Source organism: Papilio xuthus, unplaced genomic scaffold, assembly GCF_000836235.2.
Source record: "Papilio xuthus unplaced genomic scaffold, Pxut_1.1 DF827777.1, whole genome shotgun sequence".
Classification (NCBI taxonomy): domain Eukaryota; kingdom Metazoa; phylum Arthropoda; class Insecta; order Lepidoptera; family Papilionidae; genus Papilio; species Papilio xuthus.
In genome coordinates, this window is record NW_013530872.1 from 7,962,548 (window position 1) to 7,978,279 (window position 15,732).

Below are 15,732 nucleotides of genomic sequence, written 5' to 3' on the forward strand. Positions count from 1 at the left end.
TGTCACAAAAGAGGTTATTACTCATGAGAATATTTTTTTTTTGTAAACAATCATCACCCGCTTGTATTAGTGCATTGTTGAACTTATATGTCCCTACATGCGATTCTCTGGATTATCCGTCAAGCGACTGTATTATTTTCCAAAGGATAAACTAACTTTCAATATTCATGTAAAGTCTGTTTCTAATTGCGTAGTAGGCTTGTGTTATTATTACTGTCCCGTATAAATATTATTTAAAATATTCTTATTTTAATGTATTCTTATATTCTGCCTTTAACATTTCAATAAGCGTAGAAAATATGTTGTTTATATCATACTTGTTTACAACATATAAAGTATTCAGTATAATACAACTCTACTCGTTACATTCCAAAAAAATATGTCGCAATAAGTATAAGAGAATCGTATTTTATTTATTAAAATGATCTGAATGAAAACGAAAGAGGAATATGCAAAATTATTTTTTTAATATTGCCTAGATTTAGATATTTAGTCTGGAAACATAACGTTTTGAAATATATTTTATTCACTTAATTTGATTTATCTCCTTTAGATGAAAGTAACATTAAAGTGATCGATTAATTTTACAAATCAAATATCTTCCATTTGCTTATTAAAAAAAAACAACAACACGAGATAGGACGAACATCATAACACTCAATATATGCGTGATAGCACATTTTATACATTGTGTTGACAACTAGAAGTATAGACAAATACTCCGGAAATGAAGCATTTTGATTGATTTTGACGTGGATCGATTGTTAAGGATGTAGCGAGATCGACCTCTAATGCCGGAATTGTACGAGAAAATATCATTTGTGTTACAATTATGTAGACAGCAAGCCCTTATTAATTTTACTAGTGTTTCTAACTAGAAAATATATTAATACCCATTTCACTGTCAAAATACCTGAACAAAATATATTGTGTAACCTCTTATTATTTTATAGAGCATGGAACCCACGCTTACATTATACATGTTTTGTGGTTAGTTAAAACAATCTAACGCAGTTTTTGACATTGGAAGTGATAACAATATACCAGAAATAATCCTGATTAACTTGATCTAGCTATAAGTTGGATGTACAGTGCTATCCAAACTTTCCTTACTGTAGCTCGCAATTTTATAAGAGTGGCTCAGTAAAAATTTAGGTATCGGTGGGAGAGGCCCACTTTTACGCACTTTTCACTTCATCGGTGATGCATCCATCAGGCAGCGCAAACATAAACTTTGAATCCTATAATACGATAAAGTGAACGGTAAATATCGCTATAACTTCTTTTATTTTATGCCTGCCTTTTTAATTGTTTTGTTTCCGCGTTGTACGTTGCTAGGGGGAACTCGGAAGGAATAGGAACACTATTTTGCCGGTTGTCGCCTTTCGCTGCGTATTATCTAGGATATAACAAGCTTCTTGCGAAGGTTTTTTTCTGAAAGTGTGTACTAGTTACTTTGATATTGTTCGTTGATATAGAAAGGTTAACATGACTTAATTGTTTTAACACAACGCTTCGGTAATTTGTCGCAACCGCAGTCTACACAGGTGGGAATACAAACCCCTGTAGGTGCAATTGAGTAAATACACAGAGTTTAAAGATGACCATAATACAGTAGTAGTATTCTAGGAAGCAGTCGATTCTCTCTTCACGCACAATTACTAAAATTGCAACGAAGAAAATAAACAATTGAAGTTTGATAGATATCCGCAATGGACTAATAACTCAGTGCAACAAAAACCAAGGCCTGATCTTCAGTTTTTTTAATGCGTATTTCGTTCTGCATCATTAATAGCTAAACTAATTGTCGCAAATTCTCCTGAGTAAATGAATATAATTGTTTAAGCTTTAATGTTTTCAATTATGAAGTCCGTTATGTATGAACTGCTACTTTTAATAGTTGACAACTTCAAACGGTTGGTTTTAGACCATCAACAGTGGACGTTCGCAATACACGGATCGCAGACTGTTGTTGCCGATAAAATCTGTAGGTGGCCATACTCCGAACACTTGAAGTGACTGTTAGAAACAGTTCGTGTATGGTTCTTAGTGCAATTATTTAATCGGTATATGTCGGCACATTGATGTTAAATTGTTAATAAAACAAATTTTACGACGACTTTGTTTTTTTTTTAAAGTAATTTAACATTGTGTTAGTATTGAATCGTAGTCATTCCTAGTGTGTACTTTTGGCTGTACCGAACAGTCAGCTCAGAAACCAGCTGTCTAATAACCACGATGTTGGTTCGTGAAAATATTACTACGATCCGGTTAGAGAGGCTAGTTTATTACTAGGTCAGCAATACGCAATATTTAATTCTCAAGGTGACAACAGTTCTCGGCTAGTACATTACCTCTTAGACTTTAATATTTAAACATTAAAAAAAAGATATAGGCAATGATATTCCTGTTTATTATATTAAATATTTTACGTATCGTTGGTTTCTGACACCAAAATCTATATAAAACATATCGGTATCTCTGTTTTGTCAAAGATAATCAGAGAGATTTTGGTCTCAAAAACCAATTATTAAAGTAATAAACTAACACACAAAATCAGTTGTTTAGTACTTAATAAAGTGTATTTTGGAAGTTAAGATAATTAAGACAGTTTAGTCTTATCATCTAAAAATTATATGAAATCTTCTACAAAGTAGGTTAATATCTCATTGGTTTCATTTATTTTAATACATGAAATAATATTTACACACGGGTGTCACAATACTAGAAATCCTTCGGTATACATTGTAATAAAAAAAACTATATTCTGGGATTTTTTTTAATCTAGTGCTTATAATGACTAAGCTAGCCTGTTGATTCAATGTGAGGAAATGCGTACTTATATCCGTTCATGTGTGTACTTATACTTTTATATATAATATATTTCAACTAGGTGTCGCATGCGACTCCGTCCGCGCGGGATTAAAAAACTTAATAAAGTAACCTATGTGTTCTTCCAGACTATGTTCTACAAATATGCCAAATTTCATAGTGATCCGTTCTGGCGTTCCGGAGATACCTTCAAACAAACATCCATCCGTTTATCGAAACATTCGCATGATTTTTAACATTAGTATGATTACAATCTCACTATTTTCCTCCTGTGCAGTCGGCGAAACTACGGGAACTTTCACGCATAATATCCGCGGCCTACCAACGCTAGAGCTGTTAAGCCAGTTTCGTGTATGATGAGATTATGACCAAGTTTAAGCTATTAAGTTAATCGTTGATGTATGTTAAATTCGCGACAAATAAAAATATGTATTTTCCGCCTACCCTAAGGCGTGCGTTGTGTTGCATTAAGTTTTATGTGTCTCTGTAATTTCCTTTAGGAATTATTACGTTTAATTTTTATTTGTGAAGTTTATGTATTGCTATTTACATTGCAACAGGCGCTTTATAATTCTTAACGTATATGTTACTCATTTTCATTGTTAGATGTAAATGTATGAAATGAAACTGAAAAAGGCTTCTTGGCTTTGTAATGTAATTTACTATTTAAAAACACACACACACGCACATAAAACGTACAATAACCTGAAAGAGTAGCGTGTGAGCTGAACTTCGAGAGAGTTCGATAAACGGACGACGTCTCTAATTACTAAAGCACCAGCACGACAGAATATAAAGTTCATAGCAGGTTCTAGACGTATCGATTTTCTAGATGCCTTCCCTTGTGACTAATAAAACGCTGACACTTATTTTCATTTATTGCTTATAAAAAATGTTATCCGATGTTGAAGTATTATTTGCCTTAAAATTATTGGGAAATGCTAATAATTAGCAATTTTCAGTCGCTTATTTAGAAATGAAATACCTTAAAACAAACAAAATCTTCGGAAATCTACAATGTAATTTTTCAGGCATGTATTTTATAACGAACATATGACTATAGTATCTATTTTATATATATTATATATGCATTTATTGTAATTTGATACTATCAAGAACATACAATTCACAAACAACAGATCTTTGTTGTTTGTTAGAAGTTTGAACAGTCTGGAAGCTGCGTGAACTCGTAGTTGCTGCGAATCAATTTATATCGAGACTGTTTTGATGTTTTATTGATGAGTCTTAATATGAGTACAGCGCAGCGCATATAATTGAAACTGATATAAGTTGCATGTAGAACTTTCGGTGTTAAGATCCATATCAGTATTTTTTTAACTGCTGTCTCTGTACCATTTAGTTATATCCAAACAAAGATATAGGAACGCATAACATACAAATATTCATTCGTGTATAACATATAGGTGTGGCGTTTATGAGAAAACATATAGTTTGTAGTAAACAAAAGAATAAAGTAATCGTCATAAATAAAGAATTTAGTACCCGTCTGACCTACTTCCCCAAAATATACGAGTATCAATATAGGCATCGAGCGACCTCTGACAGCTAAAAGCTAATTGACACGGCGCCTGGAATACGAGACAATTCCTCATTATATAAGTTGTTTTAAGAACTTACTTATGATATGTAGCCTCAGCAGACTAGTGGTTATGGGACGTATCGATGTTGCGGGTATAGATTCGAACCCTGCAGCTGTAAATTCTTGTGTGGTTCATTTTTTCCAATTGTAATCCAACGCAGGAATCGATCGGCGGACTGGAATAATGCAACGTACATATGAGACATAATAATACCTTTGCTTGTAAATTGCATCTTTTGAAAATAAGTTACAATCAACTGTTAACGTTAATGACTAATTAAGTAACGTAATAAAGTCAATAAATGTGACAAATTAGTATTTATATTTTTGCAAGTCACAATTATTGCGAAATAACAGCTTTAATTATAAACATAATTACGTGGAACTGTATGTTAGTTTATATTAGGTTCATCAGTTTATTGCGATTTGATGTATGTTTGCTCTGAGAAATGTGACTCACATGCCTTGACACTGCGTCAAAACAATGCGTTGACTAAAAATGTTCATATTTATAGTACTGCTGTGAATATTTACGGTTTCTGATAAATTAACATTTTTAAAAGAAGTATATATATAATTTTAATAGAAAAATTCTGGTAAACTATCTAATTCCGTTAAATGAAAATTCTAATGCATTAATTTTGAATTGTCAGTATTTCCAACTTGATTGAAGTTCAGCGAAAAATTATAACATCCGCTCTAAGGTAAACGGTTCAAATTCTGACTGTAATGTAAATCACATTACAGTCAGAATTCAGAATCACATAAAAGTCATCCTGTTCATTTTTTAAAATATCATTTTAAAAAGTGCTCAATTTAAGTTGAAGGACTGATCGTAAATTTACAGGTACGGTCTATGAATACGGACGATTATGTGCTAATTGGAAGCGAACGTATGACCCGTTATGTTTCCTAAAACATCCGTATTGTAAACACATGCACAATATGTGTGTCACTGGAGCGAAACACCATATAAAACAAGATGTTAACACTGCACAGCATTCACACTGGGATTAGCAAGGGCAAGGGATTAAATCAAGATGGTGTCAAAAGTATTTTACTTATTTGCACTAATATTATTTATATTTGTGATTAAAAGTCAGTCTGCGCCTTTCATAGAGTCTAAAAAAGAGATTCAAACTGCTCCGGTTAAAGATGCAAATGAAATGATGGAAACAGCGGAATCACAAAATCCGTTCTTGCCGCGGTTTGCCATGAGAAGGTTAAAGGAGAGAAGGGAGAGAGTGCGGGCACAAAGACGACAGAACCAAGGAGTTAGGAGATCACAAACGGTTAGACCGCCTTGTACACATTGGAGGACATATGTAAGTACATATAAATGGTATTGTCATTTCAATTAGTTCAATAAAGATTTTACTGTAGTTCTTGCAAGGGCAGTATTGTTGTACAAGCTTTATGTCATGATTTTAAATGCCTTGTAGTTAATATTTAATAAAACTTTACTTACTTAATATTAATAAATGACGTAAATATGAAAATAAATATGCCTTAATTAGAATTTCCAGTTCTTGGCACTTTCTAATATAATTAAAAATTTTAAAATAGACGTAATCGTTACTGGAATTGTACTTTGGTGACCAATATAACATTACTTTAAAGGAAACCTATTGACCTTCACAATGAGTCTAATCATTTATATAAATAAACTACATTTCAGTAAACGGCTTTCTTTGTCCCAGATTTTTTGTAATATAAAGCGACGAAAGTTCATACTTACTTCATACTGAAGTTTAACGTTTCAACGTGTTTGTATTTTCAGAAAAAATGAAGACTTGTATTGCAATAGTGATATTAGGGATAATAAGTGTAATCACGAGTGCTGAAGAATTAAATCAAAAGAATCCGTCACCAGAAAATAATCCAATCGAAGATACAACAAATGTCAGTAAACAAGAAGACCAGGAAAACATAAACACCGAATCTCATATCATTAACGAGATTACTGAAAAATATGACAATGCCGAAATTGACATAGTAATAGAAGAAAGTATTGAAGGTACACCAAATGACTTTATATCACCAGAAGCACCTATTGAATCTCCGGTCAATGAATTAATTCTACCAGGAGTAACATCTCTTGAAGGTATACCTAATGAATTGATAGCATCTGAGCCGCCAACAACTTTAATATACGAAGATGAAGCCCAAGAACCACAAATATTCAATCCTTTTGTCGAAGACAATGTAATTATAAAAGAACCCGGTGAAATTATGGAGACCGCAGCTGGATTCGTCCCTATTCCAATCATCAGAAACAGACAGAAACAAAGAAGACGCTTCGTCACAAGAAGAAATTTCCAAAGATATCCATTTAGAAGATTTCACTTCTTTTATCCCTATCCATTTTATCATCCCAGCTCTCTGAGATATTATAGATTTTAAGCCATACCAAAAACGTTTTGTAATCTTTGTAATTTACAGGATATTTATTAAAATTTTAATAATAAGGTAAATAAAACAAAAAAGTCTTTTGACAATCTATTTATTTCTATTTTCACCAATAAGCATTACTGCCTTATTTATTCCGTGATTTTAATATCATTCCATAGTACTTTATTTTTACAAAAGGACCAGCTTCCCATTACTAATTAGGACACATTGTAGACAACTACATATTCTAAATTGTATTTAATTCATGACATGGGTTGTGGATAGACCCAAATACATACATATTTCATTTTATTTTTCATAGTTTAAAAAAATAATCGTATAACACATTGATAAATTCATTTCTATATACATGAAAATTACAAAATACGCCACCACGTTTGTTATAATACATCGTTACGTATCTATAATATTAAAAGCTTATGACGCTTAAAATTATTTCATGGGATAAATAAATATAATATAACCAGAAAAATATAAAGGTTTCGTAATTTTATACAAGACTTACTACAACAATGACTTTTGTTGTTCTTGTACAACCCTAAAATACAGAATAGGCAATAATTTCTCATTTTCCGGGGCCCACTAGCGCCTCGTCCATGAGCTCGTCGTCCGTGATGCAGGGGGAGTTTGAGTGAGGCGAGGGCGCCACCAGCGGCGAAGGAGCGGGGCTCTTGGCCAGCTGCAGCGCCAGCGCCGGTGATGCGGGGTAAACGGGCCGAACCGCCACCATACCGGACACTTTGCTCCCAGACGATGATGAGAAGTCTAGCAACATTTCTGCAGCTTCCTGAGGCGTCGTCGCTCCGCTCCTAGCAACTGATCCACTTGCCGGCGGCTTCATGCAAGAGTCAGCACCTTTCCTGTCCTCGGAGCTACCTTTCGGTGCAGGAAACCCCTTAGCCATATCAGTCTTGAAATCTAGTGGCATCATCGGGAAAGCCCCAGGAAAACCCTCCTTTGAATCGTCTTTACTTCTTTGAGGACTCTCCCCCTTCCCTAGACCTTCTAAGTTTTTTGAAAAATCCGCTCTGTCAGCTTGATCCAGTTTGCTCGATGAAACGGTTTTAGGGCTCATCGCACCCATGTTTAATAGAGGCTTTGGTACGTTTAAAGTATAACTAGATTTCTGTAGGTTTTCGGGATTTCTAGCGTTAGAATTGTCAAAGTGAGAAAACGGAAACTTGTTTTGATCCAAAGTTCGCGCAAAATCATTCACCAAAGAACGACTATCATATTGCGAGACGGGACTATTTTTATCCGGAGTGTTTTGGTTTTTCAATTTGGGTATTTGAAATTTGCTTGTATCCAACGGTTTTATGAGCCCTTCGACAAGAAAATTAGCTTCCTTGGATGCTTTAAACCTCTCTCCGTCCACGTCATCCCTCGAACTGCTAGGGCTGGAATGACGTTCAGATTTAGAGGAAAATATAGATTTTTCCGAATTGCTCATTAACTTGGTTCTAACTTTTTCCCTTTCTCTGTCCCTTATAATTTTGGACAAATCAGAATTGCTATTTTTTGGCGAGCCCGAACTGGTTTTTGACGCTGACTTAGACAGATTGATTCCGGTACTACCGCCGCTTGAAGACTTCGAGTAAGGCACTTTGGGGACACTACTTGAACTCGATGATTCGGAAGGGCTGGTATTGTTTTTCGGCGGGGTAGAGCTGGTGGACAGGCCAGATTTAGAGGATTGCATCGCCTGTGTTTTTTTAGATGCCGGTCCACTTATAACACCCGGCTTAAGCCCGGTGTGGGTTTTAGGCGAACCTTGGCTCGGTGGAGTTAATTGAGGCGAAGATTGCTTATTAGAACTATAGTTAAGTTTTGAACTACTAGATTCTTTAGATCTAGTTTTGTTAATCGTGATCTTCATTCCGTCCGAGCTGGGCTTGACCATATACTCCTGGTTTTTACTTTCGCTTATTTTCATACTACTGCCGGCTGCGCTGGTTTTTGGGTCGCTGAATTTGTTTGCACTGCTGGAGGAGCCAGATTTTCCACTACCGATGTCGGTGTCGGCGCTGTGGTGAGCCGATTTCAGTTTGTCGATTACCGCGCTGAGCGAGCCTTTTCTATTGCGCGCCTGACTTGACGGTGTGTTAGACTTGTTTACTTCTATATTGGGTGGAGAAATCAATGGCTCGGCGACGGGACTGTCGCAAGAAACCGGAGTGATTTCCAGTTGTTTAAGCTTTATTTGATTCTTTAACTTGGGACTACTACGATCCGAAGTAGAAAAAGACAATCCGGAATGTTTCTTTTCCTTATCCCTGGACGTCATCGAACTGGAGCCGTAGCTGTCTTTTGAGATCTTTTTTGATAAGTCATATCCCGTGGTTCCCGATTTACCCGACGGAGAGCCAGTAGTTGCCGACTTTAACGTGGACATGCTCGGCTTTCCCGATCCTGAGGAACTGTGTTTAGGGGAGGAGATGCTGTGGTTTTTTGGACTCGAGTATCCTGTGAGGTGCTTGGGGCTGTTTTGTACTGGCGAGTGTCGCGGGCTGCTGTGGTGACTGGACGTGCCGGTTGGCTTGCCCAAGCTTTTCACCGAGCTGGGGCTCGGGGACTTTGTGATCGACACGGACCTGCCGTGTGTGGGGCTTGGGCTAAATTTTCTCAGAATAGAGTTTGGGGAGGAGGGCCGCATGGGGGACCCGTCGGTAGGTTTAATACTCACCGATACGGGTTTTGTCAGCGGGTCTTGTTTCGGTGGGACTTTTTCGGGAGGTCCCATGGAGTCGTCCCTGCGTCTTTTCTTCTTCTTCTCTTTGCTGCGCTCCTCGCTGGACTTGCTCGATTTCTTGTCGGACCTGGAGTCGAGTGACTTAAGCTGTGAGGAGGTTATGGGAGTAATGGTAATGGAACTGGGCAAGGTGGCGGGGGTGGCGGAGGATATGGGAATAATTTCTATGCCGGGGCGGCGGTCGAGGCATAACATCGAGGACAAATTTGTCCCCGAGGCCGCGTTCGCGGCGCTCGAGGAGCTGGACCCTATGGGCGTGATGCTGACTGAGGACGGCATGTAAGATTTACCGTCGGTCAGGTCCAGCAGCAAAGACGCCGAGCTTCTACTGCTCCTCGATTCGGACTCCTTGTTTTTTAACTTTTGCCTTTTGTGCTCAGACTTGTGAAAAGAATTCCTGAAACAAATAACAGCGAATAAGTTTATGTAAAGACAAATTCGTAACAATTGTACGTACAAAACCTTTCTTATGTGGAAAAAATTACATTTTATTATGTGGTTGTTACTTCAATGTATTTGATGTAAGTTCGCATATACAATGAAATGTGGTACGTACCGAATCATTTCTTCGGGTTCACCATCATTGGAGTTGTCCATGTCGGAAGACCTGTTATCGTGCACGGTGAGCGCGTCGGCCGGGTCCATGCCGGACAGCTCCAGGTCTGACGCGAACTCGTTCTGCGACACCGAGGACTCGGGCCCTTCCTCATTGGTCGAGTTACTATTCATCGTGTTATCGTCCTCGTTTACATACGAGTTGTCACTGTCGCTTTCGGAGTCTGCGGCTTCCGTGATGCCCTGCTTCCCCTTCTTCTGGCTAGAGGACCACAAGTCGTTGTCGGACTTCCTCTTTTTTGACTTACGCTCGTCGGTTTGCGGTTTTGATTCGCTGGAGTTTGGATCTTGGCATATCATCGAGAGATGGTGCTGTTGCTCCGATAGATATGCACCTGTAAGTAATATTATAATTATGAATTACTCAGACTTGACGTCATTGTATAGAGATAAATTAAGTTTAATATTAACTACTATAAAATATTATGAAAAGTGTATATTCAATGTACCTCCTTGGTGCGTGTTGAGGTTGTTGGGGTAGAGGGCGCGGCCGTGCAGGCCGGCGGGCTCGTGGCGAAGCTCACCCCCGGGGTCCAGCCCGCCCAGGTCGCAGCTAAAATTCGAATCCAGCGCAGAGTAGTTGCCGTTCATCTGCTTCGCTTCCATCTTCCAGATCTTCACCAACGACCTGGGAGATTGCATTATGTTGGAAAATATTATTGATAAATTTAGTAACTCTAATGGTTTTCTCAAGTATTGGGGCAAGTGTTAGTATCGTTTAGAACCTTAGAGTGACAGGTATAGAGTGGCTCTTTTGTAGTACGCGCGTGACGTATTCGTCGACGTGTTCGCTGGGCGGGGCGTGCAGCGTGCAGACGGCGGCGCGCGGCGCGGCGGGCTCCGACAGCGACAGCTCCAGCGTCGCCACGCTCTCGTCCGCCGGGTGCTCCAGCGACACCGAGATGTGCTGCCACGACACCGCGCTCACCTCCAGGATCACCACGCCCTCCATCTCCACCACTGACACACACACAAGCATACATTATACAACATAATGTCTGGTTTACATTATGCCAGTACAGTAAGGCAGTATTGCTCAAAATCAGTGCTGGCATAACGGAAACAATATCAGGCGCCAGTGAGCACATCCAATCAATGTCAGGCCAGCGCTACTGTAATGGCACAATGTAAACCAAAAATAAAATCAGTCATACAAAACTTAAATTCAATTACTTAAGAGACAAAATAAATAAGATAAAATGAAACATATACTCTAAATATCTGATTGATTTAATTCATACCATATACCTTAAGTATCATTCAAGTCTTGTGAAGTGTTTAATCATTATATCTTTGTCCCCGCGTAGAAGGCGCGAGGGAAACGGCGTAATATCAAGAAATCTTTTATATTTGTACTCAACATTGGCCTGAGACCTGTGTGTGTAGTTACCTTGTTTATTCTGCAGGCGGACACAGGAGGCAATTAGAGTGTTGAACAGCGCCTGCTGCCTGAGACAGGCGAGCAGGGGCGGCACGTGCGAAGGATGCGTGAAGGGTACGCTGCGTACCACGCAACCCTCCAGTCCTCGCGACTCGCATATGAAGTAGCACTGCGTTTGCTCCGGCAAGTGCTACACATACACACTCACTTATTATTTAAATATACAACAACAAAACTCACGCTAGTAACCCAGAGGGGTAGGTAGAGATCATGGTCCTCTGTTTGGTAGGGCCTAGCTCACTTCTTTGTCTCATTAAAACATTTGACCCTCCCCTGGGTATTAGTAAGATCTAAACTAAAAAGTACACATTTTTTTTATTTGTCCTTGATGTGTTTTAAATGTATAGATCAAAATGTACTGAAACTTGATAGAGTTTTCTAAAGTCAAAGTTTGACTTAAAAATCCTAAAATAAATCCTAATTATGATGAGGTTGCGCAATGCTTTAACATTATTAATACATGAAAATAGTACATATACGAACCACAAATAGTCCTTTGCTGAGATTCAACTCGACGATCTTGCCGGGCGCTAGCTTGTTGTAGGCCTGCTGCGCTACAAGGCCCAGCATAGGTTTGGCATTTCCCCAATCCCCGGACACCTCCACCTTAACAACAAAATCCAATAGAGTCTAATAATATTGCAGTTTTCCATGGACACCAGTACACTTAAACGACTTGCGCAAAGTTAACAGCTGTCAAAAATCTGAAAGCTATTGTACCTCAGTGGTGGCATGTATGAGCTTGGCAAGTCCAGTGCAGAGCGGCATGGGCTGTGAGAGACGCAGTGTGAAACATGCTGGCAGCATCGCGCTGTTCTGCGGCACCAGTGGCGCGTACACTGGCCCATTACTGTTACATGTACAAACATTTTTATGTTTATTAGAATTATATTAATTCAGCAAGATCTGTTGAGTCATTTCGGAGATACCATCAAACATCCATCCATCCAATTTCGTCCATCCGTTCGCATTAATAACATTAATAAGATTAACAATAACAGACATAGTAAAGGGTTGTCTATACTAAACAGCTTTTTCTTTTTGTATTTGGTACTTTACTTAAGTATATATGTATAAATATTTGATATTTACCCTTTTCCTGATCTCTGTCCACTTGAAATAATCGGACAGAGCTGCAGTTTATTGGCTGTGGAACCTTCTAGAAGAATAGTCGCGGAATAGCCCACAGGCGTATGTGAGGGCGCGACTAATGAAGCAAGACCGCTGGAGGCTGCCGGCTTGCCTAATGTTAGCAGCTCAGTTGTCAATGGTTGCAAACCTTTCTCTTTGTCCAGTAATTCGTATGGTGATACAAAGTATGTCAGACGCATCGCATGTCCTGCAATAAGTGTTACAAAAATTTACAAACACAGGTACATGAAATCCTGGCGGCCATTATGCTATTATTTTTATATAGTTTTGAAAAATTAATAAAAAAATGGTAATTGTTTAAATATGGAAATTAATGTATTTAGCGTAAGTATTGTTATGACAAAAAGGGTTTTTGGCAAAAAAAATGTAATTTGTCTATAGTAAAAACAGTTAGGCAAAGATTCACCAATAGTGTACAAAAACAAATAATTCTCTCATTTTATGATAAAGGGAATACTAAAGTAAAATATTATTTATATATAAATGTTGCTGGTACCTCCTCTGCGTTTCTGTAGAAAACCAATAGGGCTCTTGTGAACCTGGGCCCAAGGATCCTTGATGAAACTCTGCACTTGCCGCAGGGTACATAAGTCTTCCTCCAAACTCTGCAGAGCACTGAAGGCTTTGCACTTTACCTAAAATGTCATCAGTTTTAGGAACAGGTTATCTTACTAATATTATGAATGCGAATGTTTAGATGAGTAGATGTTTGCTTTGAAGGTATCTCTGGAACTGTTCAATGGATCTCGCTGAAATTTGACATAGATGCAGACCATAGTTTGGAAGAGTACCTACTTTCTACCTTTAAAATTTTATTTTATTCCGCGCGGACGGAGTCGTGGGCGACAGCTGATGTATAAAGAAAGTCATCTTCTAAAATTATATAACATTACCTTTTTTTCTGCATTTAATTGATATACCGCTATTAGACCTTCTAGCTGAGCGGTGAAGTCAGCAAAATCTCCACGAGTTATACTTGCCACCATTTCTTCACAACTCTGCTGTTCAATCTACAAAAAAAATGATACATAAAGATAAATAACTGCCAGATATATTTTAAAAAATATCAAATGTTACACTTCCTAGCTAGATAGCTAACTAGTTTGAATTTTCCAACGTTACCTTTCCTTCATGATGAATTTTTACATCTTTCACAGAACCCAATGATTCAACGAGTATTTCTAGATAAAACATATCTGATGATATGAAGAGATTCACTCCTGATGTGCCCACCACAAATTTTAACCTGTAGAACAAATTAATATGTTATTTGTCTTCACTTCTCTATATCCCCCCACTGAGGGGCTCGGAGACTACCCTAAGTTAGAGGGCGAGTCAACCATGCTGGCCCAGTGTGGGTTGACAAGTTGAGTTGACTTCACACATATCTTTGAAATTGCTTGGCAGATATGTATCAGTTGCATTATGTTTTCTTTCACTGTACGAATGTGTTTACTTACCCAAGCTGTCTGGATAGACATTCAAGTCTTTCTATTAAACTTTGCAGAGAGCCGACTTTTATACAATGTTGTAAGCTGTCTAAGCACTTCTGTAGAATCTGTCTGTCTGCACTGTCTACCGCCCATCGTTTGTCCTGTTTATTAAAACAAAATTTGAGTAAGAATTCATTTTAGTCCATAACTTAACTGCAAGCTTTATTTAACATTCATCTATCTTAGTTTGTAAGCAATCACATTATTTAGATACTTATTAATTCTTTTATTAGAAGATTTTAAATATCACAAGCATATTGTGTATGTTGTATATGTTTTGTTGCAAAATAAATTTTTAAACATACCAGCAATGCCATACGCACGGCTTTTGATGTTTCATTTAAATTTTTATATTGTGATGTTTTGGACCTCAATTTTTCCATGAGGATTTCCTTTTGAAGTTCCTTTGACTTATCCATGAGACCATTGGTAGTCGCCATGGCTAATGGTTTTGTCTCCGTCATAGTAAGAAAACTTGATTTGGAATAATGCAACAACAAACAAAATTGATAACACCACTAGAATCACAGATGGTTTTCAAAACAGACCATGTATGGTTTTTAGAACCTATTTTATCGATACATTTTCCGTGGACTGATGTTTTTATTATTTGTATATATATTGATGATAAAATACTTATAATCAGATTCTTTTCAAAAAAATTAACTCAAATATGTGACATGATGTGACAGGCTAAAGCAATCGAGAGCGAACTGTCATTTTCATACAAGACAAGATGCCATTTGCTTTGATTAATACGGGGTTACCATTTTATCAAAATGTTTCTCTTGTTTTCTTAATTTTACCATTTTATTAAAATGTTGACTATTTTTGTAAAATACAATTAAATAAAATATAGAACATTGGGGCAAATAAATATTTCTTTGAATAGCGAAGTATTCATTTAACAGATTTAATGAGTGTGGCAATATGTAACAAGATCTTCAATAAAACAGAACACATCCTTACGTGGGTATTTATAAAACTTATCATTACAAAGCTTTTAAAATCTATGTGAAAAAACTACTTATAGGTATTTGCACATGGTATAAATAAGTTCTCACACATACGTGATTTAAAATTTCGATGTCGCCGGTCTTAAAATCCTTCATTTCGTAAGTATTTTTTAGGATTTGTTTCTTATACGTATTTTGTTTCGAAAAAAAGTGATAAGTCTGTTCGCTTTAGAGTTAATTCTGAAATAGTAAAAAGTATAACTTGATTATATTATAGAATAAAATTCTTAAGTAAAAGGCGCATTTCAAATTTATTGGTTCAATTTAACAAAATTGTTTTATTCAGGTATCCTTGTCACGAGCGTGGATCTAAAGGGATCAGACGACGTAAGTGGAACAGAGGCCATGCAATCTAATTATGGTTGCTTTTTACCCCTTTTAGTCGCTTTGAAACATAAAGAACGTGTCTTCACTTTAATGGA

The 15,732-nt window shown here is 37.3% G+C and overlaps 2 protein-coding genes across 3 annotated transcripts; one reads left to right on the forward strand and one right to left on the reverse strand.

The window, feature by feature from the left end:
• The first annotated feature begins 5,411 nt into the window (after nucleotides 1-5,411).
• LOC106115821 (uncharacterized) lies at nucleotides 5,412-6,925 on the forward strand. The gene is made up of 2 exons (XM_013309396.1): nucleotides 5,412-5,757; nucleotides 6,213-6,925. The coding sequence occupies exon 2, from the start codon at nucleotides 6,218-6,220 to the stop codon at nucleotides 6,833-6,835; it is 618 nt and encodes a 205-aa protein (XP_013164850.1). The 5' UTR covers nucleotides 5,412-5,757; nucleotides 6,213-6,217; the 3' UTR covers nucleotides 6,836-6,925.
• Nucleotides 6,926-7,304: 379 nt separating this feature from the next.
• Nucleotides 7,305-14,993, reverse strand: MED1 (Mediator complex subunit 1). Of its 2 annotated transcripts, XM_013309394.1 has the most exons (13): nucleotides 14,600-14,993; nucleotides 14,262-14,395; nucleotides 13,924-14,047; nucleotides 13,695-13,811; nucleotides 13,298-13,436; nucleotides 12,742-12,988; nucleotides 12,370-12,499; nucleotides 12,133-12,255; nucleotides 11,599-11,779; nucleotides 10,934-11,168; nucleotides 10,658-10,836; nucleotides 10,150-10,543; nucleotides 7,305-9,990 (listed from the first exon to the last, which is right to left on the reverse strand). In XM_013309394.1, exons 1-13 carry the CDS (start codon nucleotides 14,756-14,758, stop codon nucleotides 7,410-7,412), a joined length of 4,743 nt encoding a protein of 1,580 aa, XP_013164848.1. In that variant the 5' UTR covers nucleotides 14,759-14,993; the 3' UTR covers nucleotides 7,305-7,409. The 2 variants fall into 2 exon arrangements, with proteins under 2 accessions (XP_013164848.1, XP_013164849.1); XM_013309395.1 differs by lacking the exons at nucleotides 13,924-14,047; nucleotides 14,262-14,395; nucleotides 14,600-14,993 and having other exon boundaries at nucleotides 13,298-13,438; nucleotides 13,696-13,805.
• Nucleotides 14,994-15,732: the final 739 nt, after the last annotated feature.